The sequence below is a fragment of the Lycium barbarum genome, chromosome 4 (genome assembly GCF_019175385.1).
Source record: "Lycium barbarum isolate Lr01 chromosome 4, ASM1917538v2, whole genome shotgun sequence".
Classification (NCBI taxonomy): domain Eukaryota; kingdom Viridiplantae; phylum Streptophyta; class Magnoliopsida; order Solanales; family Solanaceae; genus Lycium; species Lycium barbarum.
The window spans coordinates 9,855,062-9,870,515 of NC_083340.1; the positions used below are offsets into that span (position 1 = coordinate 9,855,062).

Consider the following 15,454-nt stretch of genomic DNA (forward strand, 5'->3'; position numbering starts at 1 on the left):
GCTAAACACAATTGGGAGATCAGTCAAAGGAAAGAAATTCCATGGAATCCTAGTAACACTTGAAGTTTGACTGTTATATGTAAATACACTACCTGAATACACAGCTCAATGAATATTTGAACAATACAATAATGTGTTTAAAAGACAAGTTATGATACACTTGAGAACACACACACACACACACAAATACAAACAATGGGACTCCACACAAGAGATTAGATGAATTGGAGGTACAGGGAAAAAGGTTTTCTTAAAATATTAAAGAAAAAGAGAGGAGGAGGAGAAAAAGAAAGAAGTTTCAATCAAAGAAGCTCTTTTGCTAGTCTCACTGGTTTTTCATTCAGAAATGCCATATCACTATTTTGTACAGTTAACAACTGATGATCAGAGTCTTCCTCCTCGCTATCTGCCGATACAGATGACCCACCAGAATCTGTCCCATCTTCTACAATGGCAATGCATTTTGGTTAGTCAAGAAACAAAAAGCCTACATTCACATGACATGTATGATCATACTTCATCCTTTAGGCTATTGTACATCTGCTAGAGATTAAGACTAATGTACTTAATATGTGCAGCTACATGCATCCAAAAAGGCACACAAAATGCTTTGAGAATGAGATTTACTTGACAGAATAACATATCCAATCGTAAGCAATATAACCTAGTGCTGAACTTTTAAGTAGGGTGGGAGGGCTTTAACTTTAGTAGTTCTCAGGTCGGTCGCTCTGTTAGAATCTCACGTAACATTGGTTAAGTGTATAGGTTGTACTTTCCTTTACAGTGTTGGACGATCTTCACTACTTGATCGTAGCTTTCAGGGTTCAGTATGGCCATGCTCCATTTTCTCGACATGATATCAGAGGCAGAGTCATTCACAGAGATGCCAAAGAAGAGAAATCCTCCCACCAACCCCCCACCCCCAACCAAAAAAAAAAAAATAAAAAAAAAAAAAGGGACATAAAAGGGGCCAAGCCAAAACTACTACCAACCCCTCATAATATAATATTACAATCGATAAATAATTCCTTTGCCATACATAAAACTGTAGAGAATTGAGATTGACGAGATTAAATAAAGAGTAACCCACAGTGTGGAAATGTTATGGTATTCACAGCCATAGAAGGTCTCCTCTCTCTTTTTTTTTTTTTTTTAATCTCGGACTGATGCTTCTTTAGCCACATAACTCATCTTAATTAGTTGGAACCACTAGCTAACACTATGTGTAATCACGAGCCTTTCTACCAAGTGATGAGCAATCAAAGGGCAGTCCACCAGAATTGCTTTCTCAACTGAATAAGCTACATTTTTTATGTACATATATACTCAAAAGGCATGGCTATACTACATCGAATATGTGTCATGTCACATGTGACGTCCATCAAAAATGCAACTCCACCAGTCCCAAAGAACTATATATATTCAATACTATATATATATATATATATATATACATATTTTTGGTAAAGTAATAAAATTTTGAAGCAATAGATATACAATTTGTAAGTGTTGGGGGAACAATTTTAGACGTGTATATCTGCAGATTTTACCAGCTCCGCTACCAATAGTTGTTATAGTAGTTCAAAGTCTTATGCCGGAAACTAAATGTTGTACTCCCTCTTTCACGTTTTATGTGACACGCTTTTCCATTTAGTCTGTCCCAAAAAGAATGATACTTTCTCTTTTACCATCCCCATTTTACCCTTAACGACAAACTTGTTGGGACCCTCACCACCATTCGTTTAATGAAAAGACATGTGAAGCTCTCACCACCACCACCACCACCAACAACAACAAGCCCAGTATAATCCCACCATGTGGGGTCTGGGGAGGGTAGAGTGTACGCAGACCTAACCCCCACCTTGAAAGGTAGGGCGGCTGTTTCCGAAAGACCCTCGGCTTACATGTTTGACCCATTCAAAGAACCTCAAATATATTGGGACGGAGGGAGAATTAGTGATCTAGATTTTCATGCCGACATTATTATTTCACATGTGGGACATCGGACGAGCCCTAATCTACTCTTTATTCCCGAAAGTTCATGTTACATCAATCAGAGTAAGCATGTGGTAGCTGAAGTATTGTCCTCTGTAATACCACAAAAGTTTACCACCCATTGGAAAACAAAAAGTGAAGAGAGATAGGTCAACACCAACCTGAAAAGGCTTGATGATCAGGAAGTGGTCTGATTCTTGTAACCTGAATACTTTCTGGTAAAATGCAATTGCAGAATGAGCCTGAAATTTCAAAGATAATTGTGTGAAAAAAGCTAGAAGTTTAGCAAGAATAACCCAGAAAACATGCTGCAGATTTAGAGCTTGCTTGGATGGGATTAAAAAAAGCAGCTTATAAGCTGGAAACAGCTTATAAGCTGCTTTAGATAAGCTAAGTCAAACGGGACCAATTAATTTTTTGGGCTCTTATACTGGTTCACACTTGAAAGTTGCCCCACAATTAGGACAAAGCATCATCATTCTTACCTACTCGGGCCAGTCGATTAATCCATCCAGGAATTGGCTTTCCCGTGAGACGGAAACAGACTTCATCGGCAAAATGGTTGCAGTTCTTGGCAATCAAATGATAACTGTCCCCATGATATTTTTCTGAAATATGTTCCATAAATGACCGAACTTCTGAACGAGACATGTCTGTGCTGCCCAGGAGCACTGACCGTCTAAAAATAAAACCCGGACAACTACGTGGCTCCACCTCAAAAACCCCACTAGTTGAGTAGTCGTGGGCGCCATACCCATACTCTAGACCATGTACTGCATTGAATCAAGACCAACAACAAAAGAAAGGAACACAAGTTATACTAAAACCAAAAATCTTTAATAATCAAACACACAGCTTTTTTCAAAAGGTTTACAGATAATAAAAGTTAACAGCAGCATCCACTCTGGGAAACGGTATAGCAGAGTGTTCATGCTCAGACTATCGCTGCATGTGGTAGGTTGATGGCAGCCATCTAGCCAGGAGCAAATTCAAGAGATCCTCACGTGCAACAAGAAGTACACCGAAAAAAGAAGAGGACAGGAAACACCAAAGAGTGGGAAAGCAAGAGAACTATTCATAAAACCCTGATGCTTAAAATAGAAGAACAAAGCTAAGGGCTCTTACTCATACATCCTGCTATTCTTCATAAGTAGACAGAAAAAAGAAAAAGAAAAAGCAAAACTATCAAAAAATAAGTAGAACAGACCGGACAGGTTTGAGAAAGAGAAAGCATCATGGATGGTTTACATGCGAAGGTTCTCGATCTCACCACAAGCCCCAATTCCCGGAACAAAATAACATCACATGGGCAGGCTTAATCAGAAGAATTCAAAACCCTAAGGAGTCATTTATTTTGCATATAAAACATGAGTTCAGGCATTAAATTGCAATCTCAGTGGCTAATCAATAATCCAATCAAATTACCAATTTGCTATAAATGGAATTGTCTAATCTTCATCAAGAGCAGGCGGATTTGAGAGAGAGAGGTTCATGTATTTCATCTTGACAAAGGCCGTAATTCCACTTTTTCACTTATTTCCCCTCCCCAAGAATTCTTACTTTAATTTCTTTGTCCTTTAGGGATATCATTTTCCTATATAATTCTGGTTTAACACATACATGATCCTGTCAGGACTAAATGTACACTAAGGTGACAGGAAATTAGAAAATGACTTGACAAAGCATCTCGTGCTTGCGATTTCTTGATGCTGTAGGTAAAGAAACTTTTTTTTTTTTTTGGTTAAGATAGATGAAGAAGCATTTAGAAGACACCTTGGGCTCTGATTATGCTTCATATGACACGCTTCACGGTGATATTCATTCTACCATCCGATATATATCTACAAGAAAACAAGAAACATTTACAAGTAACTTCTATTTCTCCTGAAATAGACTATTGAACTCTTCACAAAGTCTTTGCAACCCATCTTTCCTTTTTCCAGCTGGTAGGTCGATGGTATTTGCAGACATATCTCTAAATTTATCAACTATTAGTGTATTACTTTGTCAACCTTTTTTATGAAATAACATAGCTTAACCATCTATGAGCCAGTTCCATTATCCATGCAGGTAAGCAGATTTATTCGATAGGCTACAAGACCAGTTGGTTCCTAAACTAAACTACTTAAGGTGACACCTTCAGATCAAAACCTTCACCAACTCTCTAAACTGGCAATTGAACCTTTTGTACCAGACCATAATAGACCTAATGAGAGGATGCAAAATTCACTGAAAGATTCAATATGGGTGGCAAAGAACCTAATGCTTTTGGTAGAGTTTTGGCTTTGTCACATGAGGGGTTTGAGGTTGACACCTAACAAGATTTAAAAAGGATTGGAGAACTAATCAAAGTTCAGAAGGAAATTACCTTTATTACAAAGACACGGAGTGAGGAAAACAGTTAGAGGTAAGAATAGAAGAGGCTTTAAAGTACAACTAATTTTTTATTTTATTTTTTATAACCGCGGTGTCCGAGCCAGCTTGCGCCCTCTACTAATTCAATGGCATACCTGCCACCTCCCACCAGCAACAGGTACCAGGTAACTCTGTCCACCAGTGCTAGAATAGATAGGAAGAAATCACCTAATTTTTTTTGTCTCTGCTGAGATTTGAACATGAGACCTCATGGTTCTCAACCCACTTCATTGACCACTAGGCTACACCCTTGGGTGCGTACAACTAACTATGACATATGAAAGTGTTAGAATATCAAGTGAATATATGTCTAAATCAATACATGTCTAGATTCATTTACTAGAAAAATAAAATCTTATAAAATATTCTATAGGATACCTTCGAATATTCTCTACCTAAAATAGAATATAAACTTATTTTATTAGCTTAGAGATTGTTACCTACCATATTGTAAGCCTACAAATTATACATATGGAGCACCTCTTATACATTGTTACTTAATCAAGTCAATGAAAGGTTTTTTCTATTTGCACATGGTATCGGAGCCTCCACAATCTTGGTAGAGACTCAAATAACTACCACTATCAGCAGAAGTGCCAACCAATGTGGGTTCCCCTTTGGTTAATGTTTTCTTCTTTTCTTCTTCCTTCTGATGACAAGCGTCACTAGTCTCTCTAACGACCATTCCAATGCCACTATATCTCTGGTGACGGGCACTTGCTACTTTCTACGTGACTGACGCCCTCCTCTAAACCTTGAATTACTTGTCCTTGTTTTGCCAATTCAAGTTAGGCTGATAATGTCCTCTATATTTGAAACATGGTATCTCTTTTCCGTCACTAAGACGAGATTTCTTTCCGCGTGAGTGACACTCAATAAAACAAAGAATTTCATACCATGTCAAAATGGCTAACTTTATTGATGGAGATCAAACTAAACAGACACTAACGCTCTGCTTAATTTTCATCACAAAATTGGATGTAACAGCAATATGTATAGCAATACACAGTAAAGGAGAACGGAAAAGCTTTAGTACCTTCTATACCAGAATGAAACACTCCGAGGCCGACCCAATAGAGATAGTTGTTTACAGGTGTGAGATCATATACATTAAGATACAACAAAGCACGATTCTTCTCTCCATTATACTGTTCCTTTGATGCACTTGAGCTAGACCTTAACAATCTCATTGTAGTCCACCCACCCTGGCCACCTCCACCACCCCTTTGCTTTTCCAATATATAGACTATATTCTCAAAAAATCACACTCAATATCCAGGCAGACGACAGCCAATTAGTAAGCACCTAAACTTCATAAACACAAATAAAAGAGACAAATTCAATATAATAAAAGCTTTTAGCACACACTTAATGCGTTCTCATTATACATAACAAACAGAAAGTTAAGCTAGTACACAGGACAAACACGGCTAAAGGTAAAAACTCTAAGATCAATTGACTAGGACCGTAGTCTTAACAATTAGTAAGCAGCTAACCTTCATAAACACAAATAAAAGAGAAAAATTCAGTATAATAAAAGCTTTTAGCCCACACTTAATGCATTCAATTTTAACTCATTAGACATAATCAACATAACGCTAAGCTATTACATAGAGCAAACACACTAATTGAGGTAAAAATGCTAAGATCAATTGACTAGTACCATAATTTAAGCAAATTCCGGAGCTAGGTATAATGAAAGTTCAAAACAGAGCTAAATAGAAGCATATAGGAGACAAATTCAGTAAAATAATAGCTTTTAGCACACACTTAATGCTTCAATTTTAACTCATTATACATAACAAACAGAAAGTTAAGCGAGCAAACATGGCTAATTCAGGTATAAAACGCAAAGATCAATCGACTAGGACCGTAATTTTAAAAAAATTCCAGAGCTAGAGATAATGAAAGTCCGAAACTGAGCTAAATAGAAGCATATACGAGAAAATTACAGAGGAAATATACATATACATACAGAAATATATATATATATACTGCATTCTCAAAAAATCACACTCAATATCAGGCAGCCGCAAGCCAATTAGTAAGTAGCTAAACTTTATAAACACAAATAAAAGAGACAAATTCAGTAAAATAAAATCTTTTAGCACACACTTAATGCATTCAATCAAACAGAAAGTTAAGCTATTACACAGAGCAAAGACGGCTAAAAATGCAAAGATCAATTGAGTAGGACCGTAATTTCAACAAATTCCGAAGCTAGAGATGATGAAAGTTCAAAAGAGAGCTAAATAGAAGCATATACAAGACAAATATACGTATATACATTCGGAAATACGTCTACGAAAGAGATTACCGAGATTTGAGTTGGAAATCGGAGACGTTTGTGCTACGGAGGAGCACGGTGGCGAGGTTACAGATCACCGCCGTGTGCGGCGGAGATAAAGCGGCCGCCGAGTAATATTTTCCCACAGCTGTCGTGTGAATAAAAAAAAGGTTTTATTTTTGGAAAAAGTTGACAAGAGTTATCCTTTGCCTAAATTACACGCTTTCCCTTTGTGATATGCTATATGTTTTTTGTTTGTGTTTTCTCGCCCCGGTGTTCGATAGCCGCATAGATCCATTTTTTTGCCAAGCATTTTGTTCTTTATTCGGGACTCAAACTCGAGATTTCTGGTTGAGGAAGGAGCGGCCTTATCAGCTGCACAAGATGAAATATTCCCTCCGTCACATATTACTTGGTCACTTTTCCTTTTGCGCCTCTTAACAAATCATAAATAAAAGATATATTTTACTACCTTATCCCTAGCTCTCTCCAATAAATACATTCTAATCAAGACTGATTATTTTCAAAAACATTTAATATTAAGGATAAGATGAGAAAGATTTAATTAATTTTATCTTGATTTTGTAAATGAACAAGTAATTTGGGACATATATTTTTAGTAATGTGACCAAGTAATATGGGAAGGAGGGTATACTTAATTTGACGTCATCTCACTTTTATAGTAGCTTACAATTGCCAATAATTTAAAGTCGTTAAAAATTTTAATTTTTAAATTTTTTATTATCAAATTAACTTTTAATTATTATTTTAATATATTTCTTCTATTACTTATATAATATATAATACAAAAAATATTTTAAGTTTATTTTTTAATCAAAAATCAATAAATAAATAGAACCAAGGAATAAAAGTAAAGAAGTAGAAGTGAATTAATAATGTTATGGTTTTTGTTTGGGAGGGGGCGGGGATAGAATTTAAGCAGGTTTGGTAGAAAAATATTTTCGAACAACACTTGATATTTATGTTGAGAAATTTATTAAATATATATAAATAATTTATCAAAAGCTTAATAATTATTATTTTTAAAATTTTAAATTCATAAACTTAAAATTTTAAATTCATGGAAGGAAAGGGTTTGGACTTTGGTTAGTTAAATGTAAAGCGAATGTGCCCAACTAATCATAGGGCAGCTGACTACAGCCTAGAACCTTTTAAAAGTAACGTGTCAACACACGACCTTTTTCAATGATCACTCATCATTCCTATTAAAATATAAACACTTTGAATATTCTTTTGGATTTGCTGATATCCATAACAAGAATGTGGAGAATAAATTTGATTATGCAGTCAACAACTATATTTGGATGAACTTAATATATATTAAAAGAAAAGGTCATGATGCCTGAGGTATCCCTGTTATATTTAGATGAAGTTAATATATAAAAAGAAAAGGTCATGGTGCCCGGGGGTTTGGATGCACGCCTACTAAAAATCACTATTTTCAATTACTAGGATGCACGCCTACTAAAAATCACTACTTTCCCATTAAAACTTCTCACTGAAAAATGTGTAGTCGCTATTTCTATTGAATGTCGGTGAGAAAAATTTAAATAGTATTATTCTCACACGAAAAAATTAGGAAGTTCTCCTGCATTTTAATGAAAATCTGTTTCCTACCATATGTTTTCCCAATGAGCTAGTTCCGTGGTAATGAGATGAAAAAATCATGTTTTATAATACAAATTTCCCACTCAATGTCAGTGAAAAAAACCTGGATAGAATTCTGACTTTTATATGAACAAAAAATAAGATATACAAATCTGATAGTATCATTAGACTTCAAGAACAAACTAGTTAAGTTAACAAGAACTTTAAAAACAAAATATGAAAATCCAATCGAAACAATAGACTAAGTAGTACTCACAATTTAAGGATCAAATAGTCCCCACAAGATTACGCAAAAATATATATCAGGCAATTGTACTCTGCTACTAAGGCTTAGTATTCTTCTCTCTTTGAACTTTGATCACCAAAGTCCACACCCTTTGATTGTCCATACAACTCAAATTTTATTCATTTTTTTTTTATTTCCTACGTCATAGTATTACCTCTCAACAGATGTTTGAAGGTTTTTGGTTCAAAATCTGGGTAAAGTGCAGGGTCTGATAACAAAAAGTATTCCAATTATATGGTACGAGTGACATTGAGAGCAACATTTTATTAGAAATATAACAGGAACTAGTAGTCATGACTCATGACTCAGGCTTTTACACAATAAAATTCAACAGTATCATTAGACTTAAGCAACAAATTAAAATCCTAAAGTTAACAATGAATATTTAAAGAAAATCCAACTCAAATTTAATCCATTCTTTCTTTCCTGTGTCCTAGAAGAACAAGAACGAGTAGATTAAATCCACAAAACTCAATTTGATTTTCATGGATGGAATCAATACAATCTCTCCTTTACAGGTGGAGGTAAATTGAAAGCTCATAAATGTATCTTTTTATATTGTAGAACTTTGATGGTAGCTCAATTGTTTGCTTCTTCACCCATATTGTCCCATCAGTAGTTTCACATGACCCATTATATAAAACATACAAAGGAATATTGCCATCTCATTCAAAATGCTCTCGATCTAGAATTGCAACTTCTCCCTTTATCTCCACTACTGTTGGCGACAATTTTGTAAGGATTGACGTCGAAACCCCAGGAGGGAATGCGATCATTCTAAAATTTTCATCTCCAACATTGAATGCACTTATGTGATAGTAGTTTATAGAATAAATGACCCCATCGATATGAACACTATTATTCCTTGTAGGGAAGAATCTAAAGCAACATTGAATCTCTCTCCATGACCGTGTCCATCCCGAGAGTGAAAATATTCCAATTGTGTCGAGTTCCATCAGAAGCCCGGTGTGCCATGAGAACTTTATGTTTTTTGGTCCTGGAATCAAAACCCAAGGAGCAACAAGTTATAATTTTACTGTCAACTATTTTGGTCATGGGTCTGGGAAGAAAAACATGTTGTTTTGTAAAAGGATTGCAAATTGCAACATGTCCATACTTATTCCATAGGCAAAGTAGGCCATTGATAGATTCCAGCTGATCAAATTTAAAGAAACATGACTCATTCAAGTACCGGAGTAAGGAAAAAGCTAGTTGGTCTTTTTTGTGTTCTAAATCACTAGTAATAAAGGCCTTATGGGAAACTGAATGGGGGTTGTGATATAAGGAAGCAAAAGGATTTAGAAACGCACCTAAATCGCAACAGAGACTTGACTGATGGAACCCTTGCGAGAATATCAAACACAATCTCTTCGGGAATATGTGAAGAATTACCACTAGCAACAACTTTGTTCTCCTCCATGTAATTATCACTAGTTGTGTCAGAAGATAAGATTTGATTAGTTTGATAAAAGCAATCAAGCGCAGCAGAATATATAAAGAGTCTAGTACAAAGGTCCCCTATTGAGTTTTACGGACTAGTTTTGCGGCAACAATAACATATTAGTAGCGTTTGATTAATTTGTGTTTCGCCTTTATTGGGTGGAAAAGGTAACCGTATCGAGAACAACCCAGACATCTTTGTTTGAATGGTTGTTACCTATTGTGCCGTTAGTTTAATAGATAATATTTGATTTGATTGTTAATTAAATTTTAAATATAATAATACTTTAATTTGAATATTCTTTTGGATTTGCTACCCATAACAAGAATGTGGAGAATAACACCCGCAAGGGCTGGCCTAGTTGGGTGGGTGAGTGGTTTCCAACATGGGAGATCTGAGATCGATTTCTCTCACCAGCAGCCTTTTCAGTCGGAGTTCGTCACACCGGGCTTGCCTAGTGCGGTTTACATTTCCTTTATGATTTGCGAGTCATTGCACAGTGAGCAAGTTAACCCAGTGCATGCACACCCGAAGATAGCGGCTGCGGATTTCCCTGGGGGGTTAAAAAAAAAAAACTATACTTATTTGGATGAAGTTAAGATATAAAAAGAAAAGGTCATGATGCCCAAGGTATCCCTATTATATAAGCTGTAATAATTCATCCAAACAGGAAAAAACATACTTATTTGTTCAGTTTGGCTGGGTTGGCGGGTTTGGACGTCGGGGCGGGGGGAGGGGATTATTAGAATTTAGAAATATCAAATATAGCAGGCGGAGTAGTCATGACTCTGACTTTTATAACAAGGGCAATTAGCAGGAATGCCCTCATTTGGGGTGGTCTTTAATTTTTGTCCCTCAAATTGTTGGTCTTTAATTCTTGCCCTTCATGTAGAAACCCTGAGGTTTTGGGTTTGAATCCGACTTCAGCATAAAAATAAAAAATAATTTCGCAAGGCAAGATTCGAGGAAAGTTATGCCGAATCCAGCATAACTTTAGTTATGCCTTAAGACAACCTATCCTGTCTTCGGCAGAGGTTTCCTTAAGGCATAACTAAAGTCATGCCGGATCCAGCATGAGTTGCCATATAAGGCAAACTTTTAGTTATGCTTTAAGGCAACTTATGTCGGATCCGGCATAACTTTAGTTATGCCTTAAGGCAACCTATGCCGCATAAGATAAACTTTTCTCAAAGTCTTGCAATTATTTTTATTTTTATGCCCGAGCGGGAGTTCGAACCCAGAATCTCAGTATTTTCGGCAACCTTTTCAAGCGTAGGGCAAAACTTAAAGACCACCAATTTGAGGGACAAAATTTAAAGACCACCCCAAAAGAAGGGCAATCCGTGCAAAAAAAATATTATAACAACAAATAAGATGTTACACAAATCTGATAGTATCATTAGACTTTAGCAACAAATTGAACTAAGTTAATAAGAAGTTTAAAAAAATCTGAAAATCCAAACAAAACAATAGACTAAAGAACATTTTAAGGATTAAATAGTCTCCACAAGATTAAGCTAAGATATATATCGGTTAACTCTACTATTAAGGCTAAATGATTTTTTTTTTTTATCGTTAGCGAAAAGAGTATATTTGCACCATCTGTGGAACGACGGGGATATATATATACACATTTTTTTAACGAGGTGTGCATCTGCTCTAAATCACATAGTTGAGGGGTATATTTACACCTTTTCCCAATACATTAATCAAAGGATTCACTAGTCACCACCCATTTCATAAATGTTATAGGTCGTTCTTGAAATAATTTTAGTATTACATACTATATTACACATGTGTTTTCAGAAAACCGCAGTATATACATAACAAACCTCGTAATATACATCGGTTATTGCGGCATTTTTGTTGTTTAAATTAGCCGTTTAAAATCATCGTAATTGCAAAAATTCAAAACTAGTTGTTTAAATTCCGACAGTTATAACCGACGTAATTGATTAATTTCTTATTTATTTTACATTATTTTATTTTGCCAATTTTGTCATTCCACATTTACATCCTATTTATTTCACCCTATACATTTAAACTTCCATAGCACTGCATAATAATTCTAACACAATATGAAAAATCAAATAAACAAAATATTCATCATATAAACCAAAGTACTCCAAAATTACATAAGCAAAATCCTAAACTTTCAAAGTGTTATTCAACATTCCTAAATTACATCATCAAAATACTAAAGTGTTAACGTGTTATTCAAAAATACTACTCAAAAAAGTCAAAGTTGATCCTAAAAATGATTTCTAATCGGCACTCGGTCCATCATCATAATTATTTCCCACTACAAGAAATTAGGCCTACGCCAACATTTTATAAATGTCGTATTAAGTATCATAAGTGTCACAAAATCACTTAGCGACATTTATTTTACACTTAGACCAAATGTCGTAAATTTTTATGTCGGTAATTTTCTGACATTTATATTAATGTTGGTCGAGGATTTACGACATTTATTTACGACTTTTTTGAAATGTCACATTAAAGTTTTCAACATTTAGATTAATGTCGGTAAAATAGTTAGTGACATTTATTTACGACTCTTATTAAATGTCACATGTTTTGAGTTTAAACTCTATTTAATTGTGACATATAAAGAAATGTCGCAATTCCTAGCAAAGTTTTTCGTCCGAATATTTAGAGCCCGTTTGGATTGGCTTACAGCTTAAAGCTGTTTGCAGCTTATAAGCTGAAAAAAATAAGTTGGGGTAGTCCAACTTATTTTTTTTGGCTTATAAGCTGTTTTCAGCTTATAAGCTGCTTTAGATAAACTAAGTCAAATGGGTCCAATTATTTTTTTGAGCTTATTTTAAGCATAAAATGACTTTAAGCTGGTCAGCCAAACACTCAAAAAAGCTGAAAACAGCTTATAAGCCAACTTATAAGCCAATCCAAACGGGCTCTTAGTCAAATTATAGTTAAGGATTGGCCGATGAATTAGCTACCAATCCTAGCTAATGTTTAGCTAGGGATTTTCCTAGGGAAATCTCCCGCTATTTTTTTGCGGAAATCGAATTTGTGCGCTAATTATCCCCTAAAGATTATGATTAACTAGGGATATCCCTAGCTTTATTTAGGGAAGATGCCTAGCCAAATAGATAGTTAATAAGTATTTAGCAAGAGTACAATTTTGGTGGTAATTTTCCCCCCTTAAAGATTATAATTTAACTAAAGGACAATCCCATACTAATCCCTAGCTATGTTTTACCTAGGGAAGTTTCCTAGCCAAATCAGTAGATAATTTTTTAGTGGGATACGATTTTGGCGCTAATTATTGTCCAAAAGATTGTCTCGTTATGAAACGAGTCCAGAACCAAAATACCCCTAAACAAGTGGGGTTCAACCAAAATACTCTAGAAAAAAAATTGTGACAAAAGTACCTTTAACGCAGTATTTTACTGCGTTAAAGGACTTAACCGTAACGGCACGGTTAAGTCCTTTAACAGTAAAATACTGCGTTAAAGAATATATATATATTTTTCTATAACGCAGTATTTTATTGCCTTACAAAACCCAGTAAAAAATAAATAAATTTGGTCAACTTTTTTTTTTGTTGCAACACTTAGTGTTTTTTTCCATACTTTTGTTTTTTTCCATACTTTGACCAAACGATTAGTCGTGTGTCAAGACTCCTAAATGTCAATAGGTTATATAGAACCTAATATTTTTTTCTGCGGACAATAATGTAGGCTCAATATATCAAGGATACGTAAACGTTTCGATCGTCATTTTAGGGGTTGAAAAGGTGTTCGAAGTAAGTTTTGTTTGAAAACTTTAGGTTTAAGTGTTCTATATACATATACGTCCATTTTTGTTTGAAGACTTGTTAGCATTAGCTTAAAGTTTTTTATTATAAGGGTTTAGATTTAAGTGTGTTATTTTTTAATGCATAACTTTATTTCGAATATACACGATTTTTTGCGCTCGGATGTCCAATTTACGCGATTTTTTTTTTTTGCAACATATTCGAAATAAAGTTACGCATTAGAAAATAACACACTACTTAAGGAACACTTAGTGTTTTTTTTTCATAAAAAGATCGCAACATCTTATTTTAATAATTCTTTTTTTTGCAACACTTAGTGTTTTTTTTTCTATACTTTGACCAACGATTAGTCGTGTGTCAAGACTCCGAAATGTGAATATTTATTTAGAACCTGATATTTTTTTCTGCATACTATAATGTAGGCTCAATACATCAAGGATACATAAACGTTCAGATCGTCGTTTTAAAGGTTGAAAAGGTACCTGAAGTAAGTTTTGTTTGTAAACTTTAGGTTTAAGTGTTTTATTTTTTAAGGTTTTGATTTAAGTGTGTTATTTTTTAATCAAGACATAAGTTTATTTTGAATATAAATTTAATTCAATTAGATAAAAACATATTTAAAAATACCCCGGAAAAGCTAGTTGTAAAGTGGTCAAACTTTAGATGGTCATAACTTTGCACTCGGATGTCCGTTTTACGCAATTGTTTTTTATTATGCGTATTTTTTCGAGATCTAGCTGGCGGTTTGGCCAGGTCGATTTTCCAAAAAAACACCTGTTATCTTATTCAATTTCAATTTTCCCCCAAATTGGCGTGAAGTTTTTAATTTTCTTTACTGATAATATGATGACATGCGATAGATTTCAACGTAAAAATCCCGGGGTAATGTAGCTGTGAATGTCAATTTCACTTTTGTGGTTTTAATTTTCGAAAATAAAGCTGACTAATTTTCTCGACATATAAAAGTTGAATAAAATAATCTTACAAAAATAGAACACTTAAACCTAAAGTTTTCAAACAAAACTTATTTCAAGCACCTTTTCAACCCCTAAAATGACGATCCGAACGTTTACGTATCATTGATGTATTGAGCCTACGTTATTGTATGCAGAAAAAAATATCAAGTTCAATATAAAATATTGACGTTTCGGAGTCTTGACACACGACTAATTGTTGGTCAAAGTATGGAAAAAAACACTAAGTGTTGCAAAAAAAAAAAGTTGACCAATTTTTTTTTTTTACTGCGTTATAGAAAAAAAATCTTTAACGCAGTATTTTACTGCGTTAAAGGACTTAACCGCGCCGTTACGGTTAACACAGTAAAACAATTTTTTTTCTGGGATATTTTGGTTCTGGACTCTTATGAAACGGTCCATAGCTAATCGCTGGTTAAACGGTATATAGGGAAGTTCCCTGCAAAATCTAGGGATGTAAATGGGGCAGGGTAGGGTAGGGAGGGGTAGGGCAAGCCTTGACTCGCTAGGATTTTGACCCGCACTACCCTGCCCTGCCCTATTTAGCATTTTTTCAAAATTTTCCTGCCCTACATAAAGGAACTAGATTCGGGTCACCGATGTGGGTCAACCCGGATCCATATAAATAATAAATATATATTTA

The 15,454-nt window shown here is 34.8% G+C and overlaps 1 protein-coding gene across 3 annotated transcripts; it reads right to left on the reverse strand.

The window, feature by feature from the left end:
• Positions 1–19: 19 nt before the first annotated feature.
• Positions 20–6,976, reverse strand: LOC132635154 (deSI-like protein At4g17486). 3 transcript variants are annotated; one of them, XM_060351422.1, is made up of 5 exons: positions 6,728–6,976; positions 5,447–5,720; positions 2,481–2,768; positions 2,157–2,237; positions 20–442 (listed from the first exon to the last, which is right to left on the reverse strand). In XM_060351422.1, the coding sequence occupies exons 2-5, from the start codon at positions 5,598–5,600 to the stop codon at positions 303–305; spliced, it is 663 nt and encodes a 220-aa protein (XP_060207405.1). In that variant the 5' UTR covers positions 5,601–5,720; positions 6,728–6,976; the 3' UTR covers positions 20–302. The 3 variants fall into 3 exon arrangements, with proteins under 3 accessions (XP_060207405.1, XP_060207404.1, XP_060207403.1); XM_060351421.1 differs by having other exon boundaries at positions 20–445; positions 5,447–5,715; positions 6,728–6,972; XM_060351420.1 differs by having other exon boundaries at positions 20–445; positions 6,728–6,972.
• Positions 6,977–15,454: the final 8,478 nt, after the last annotated feature.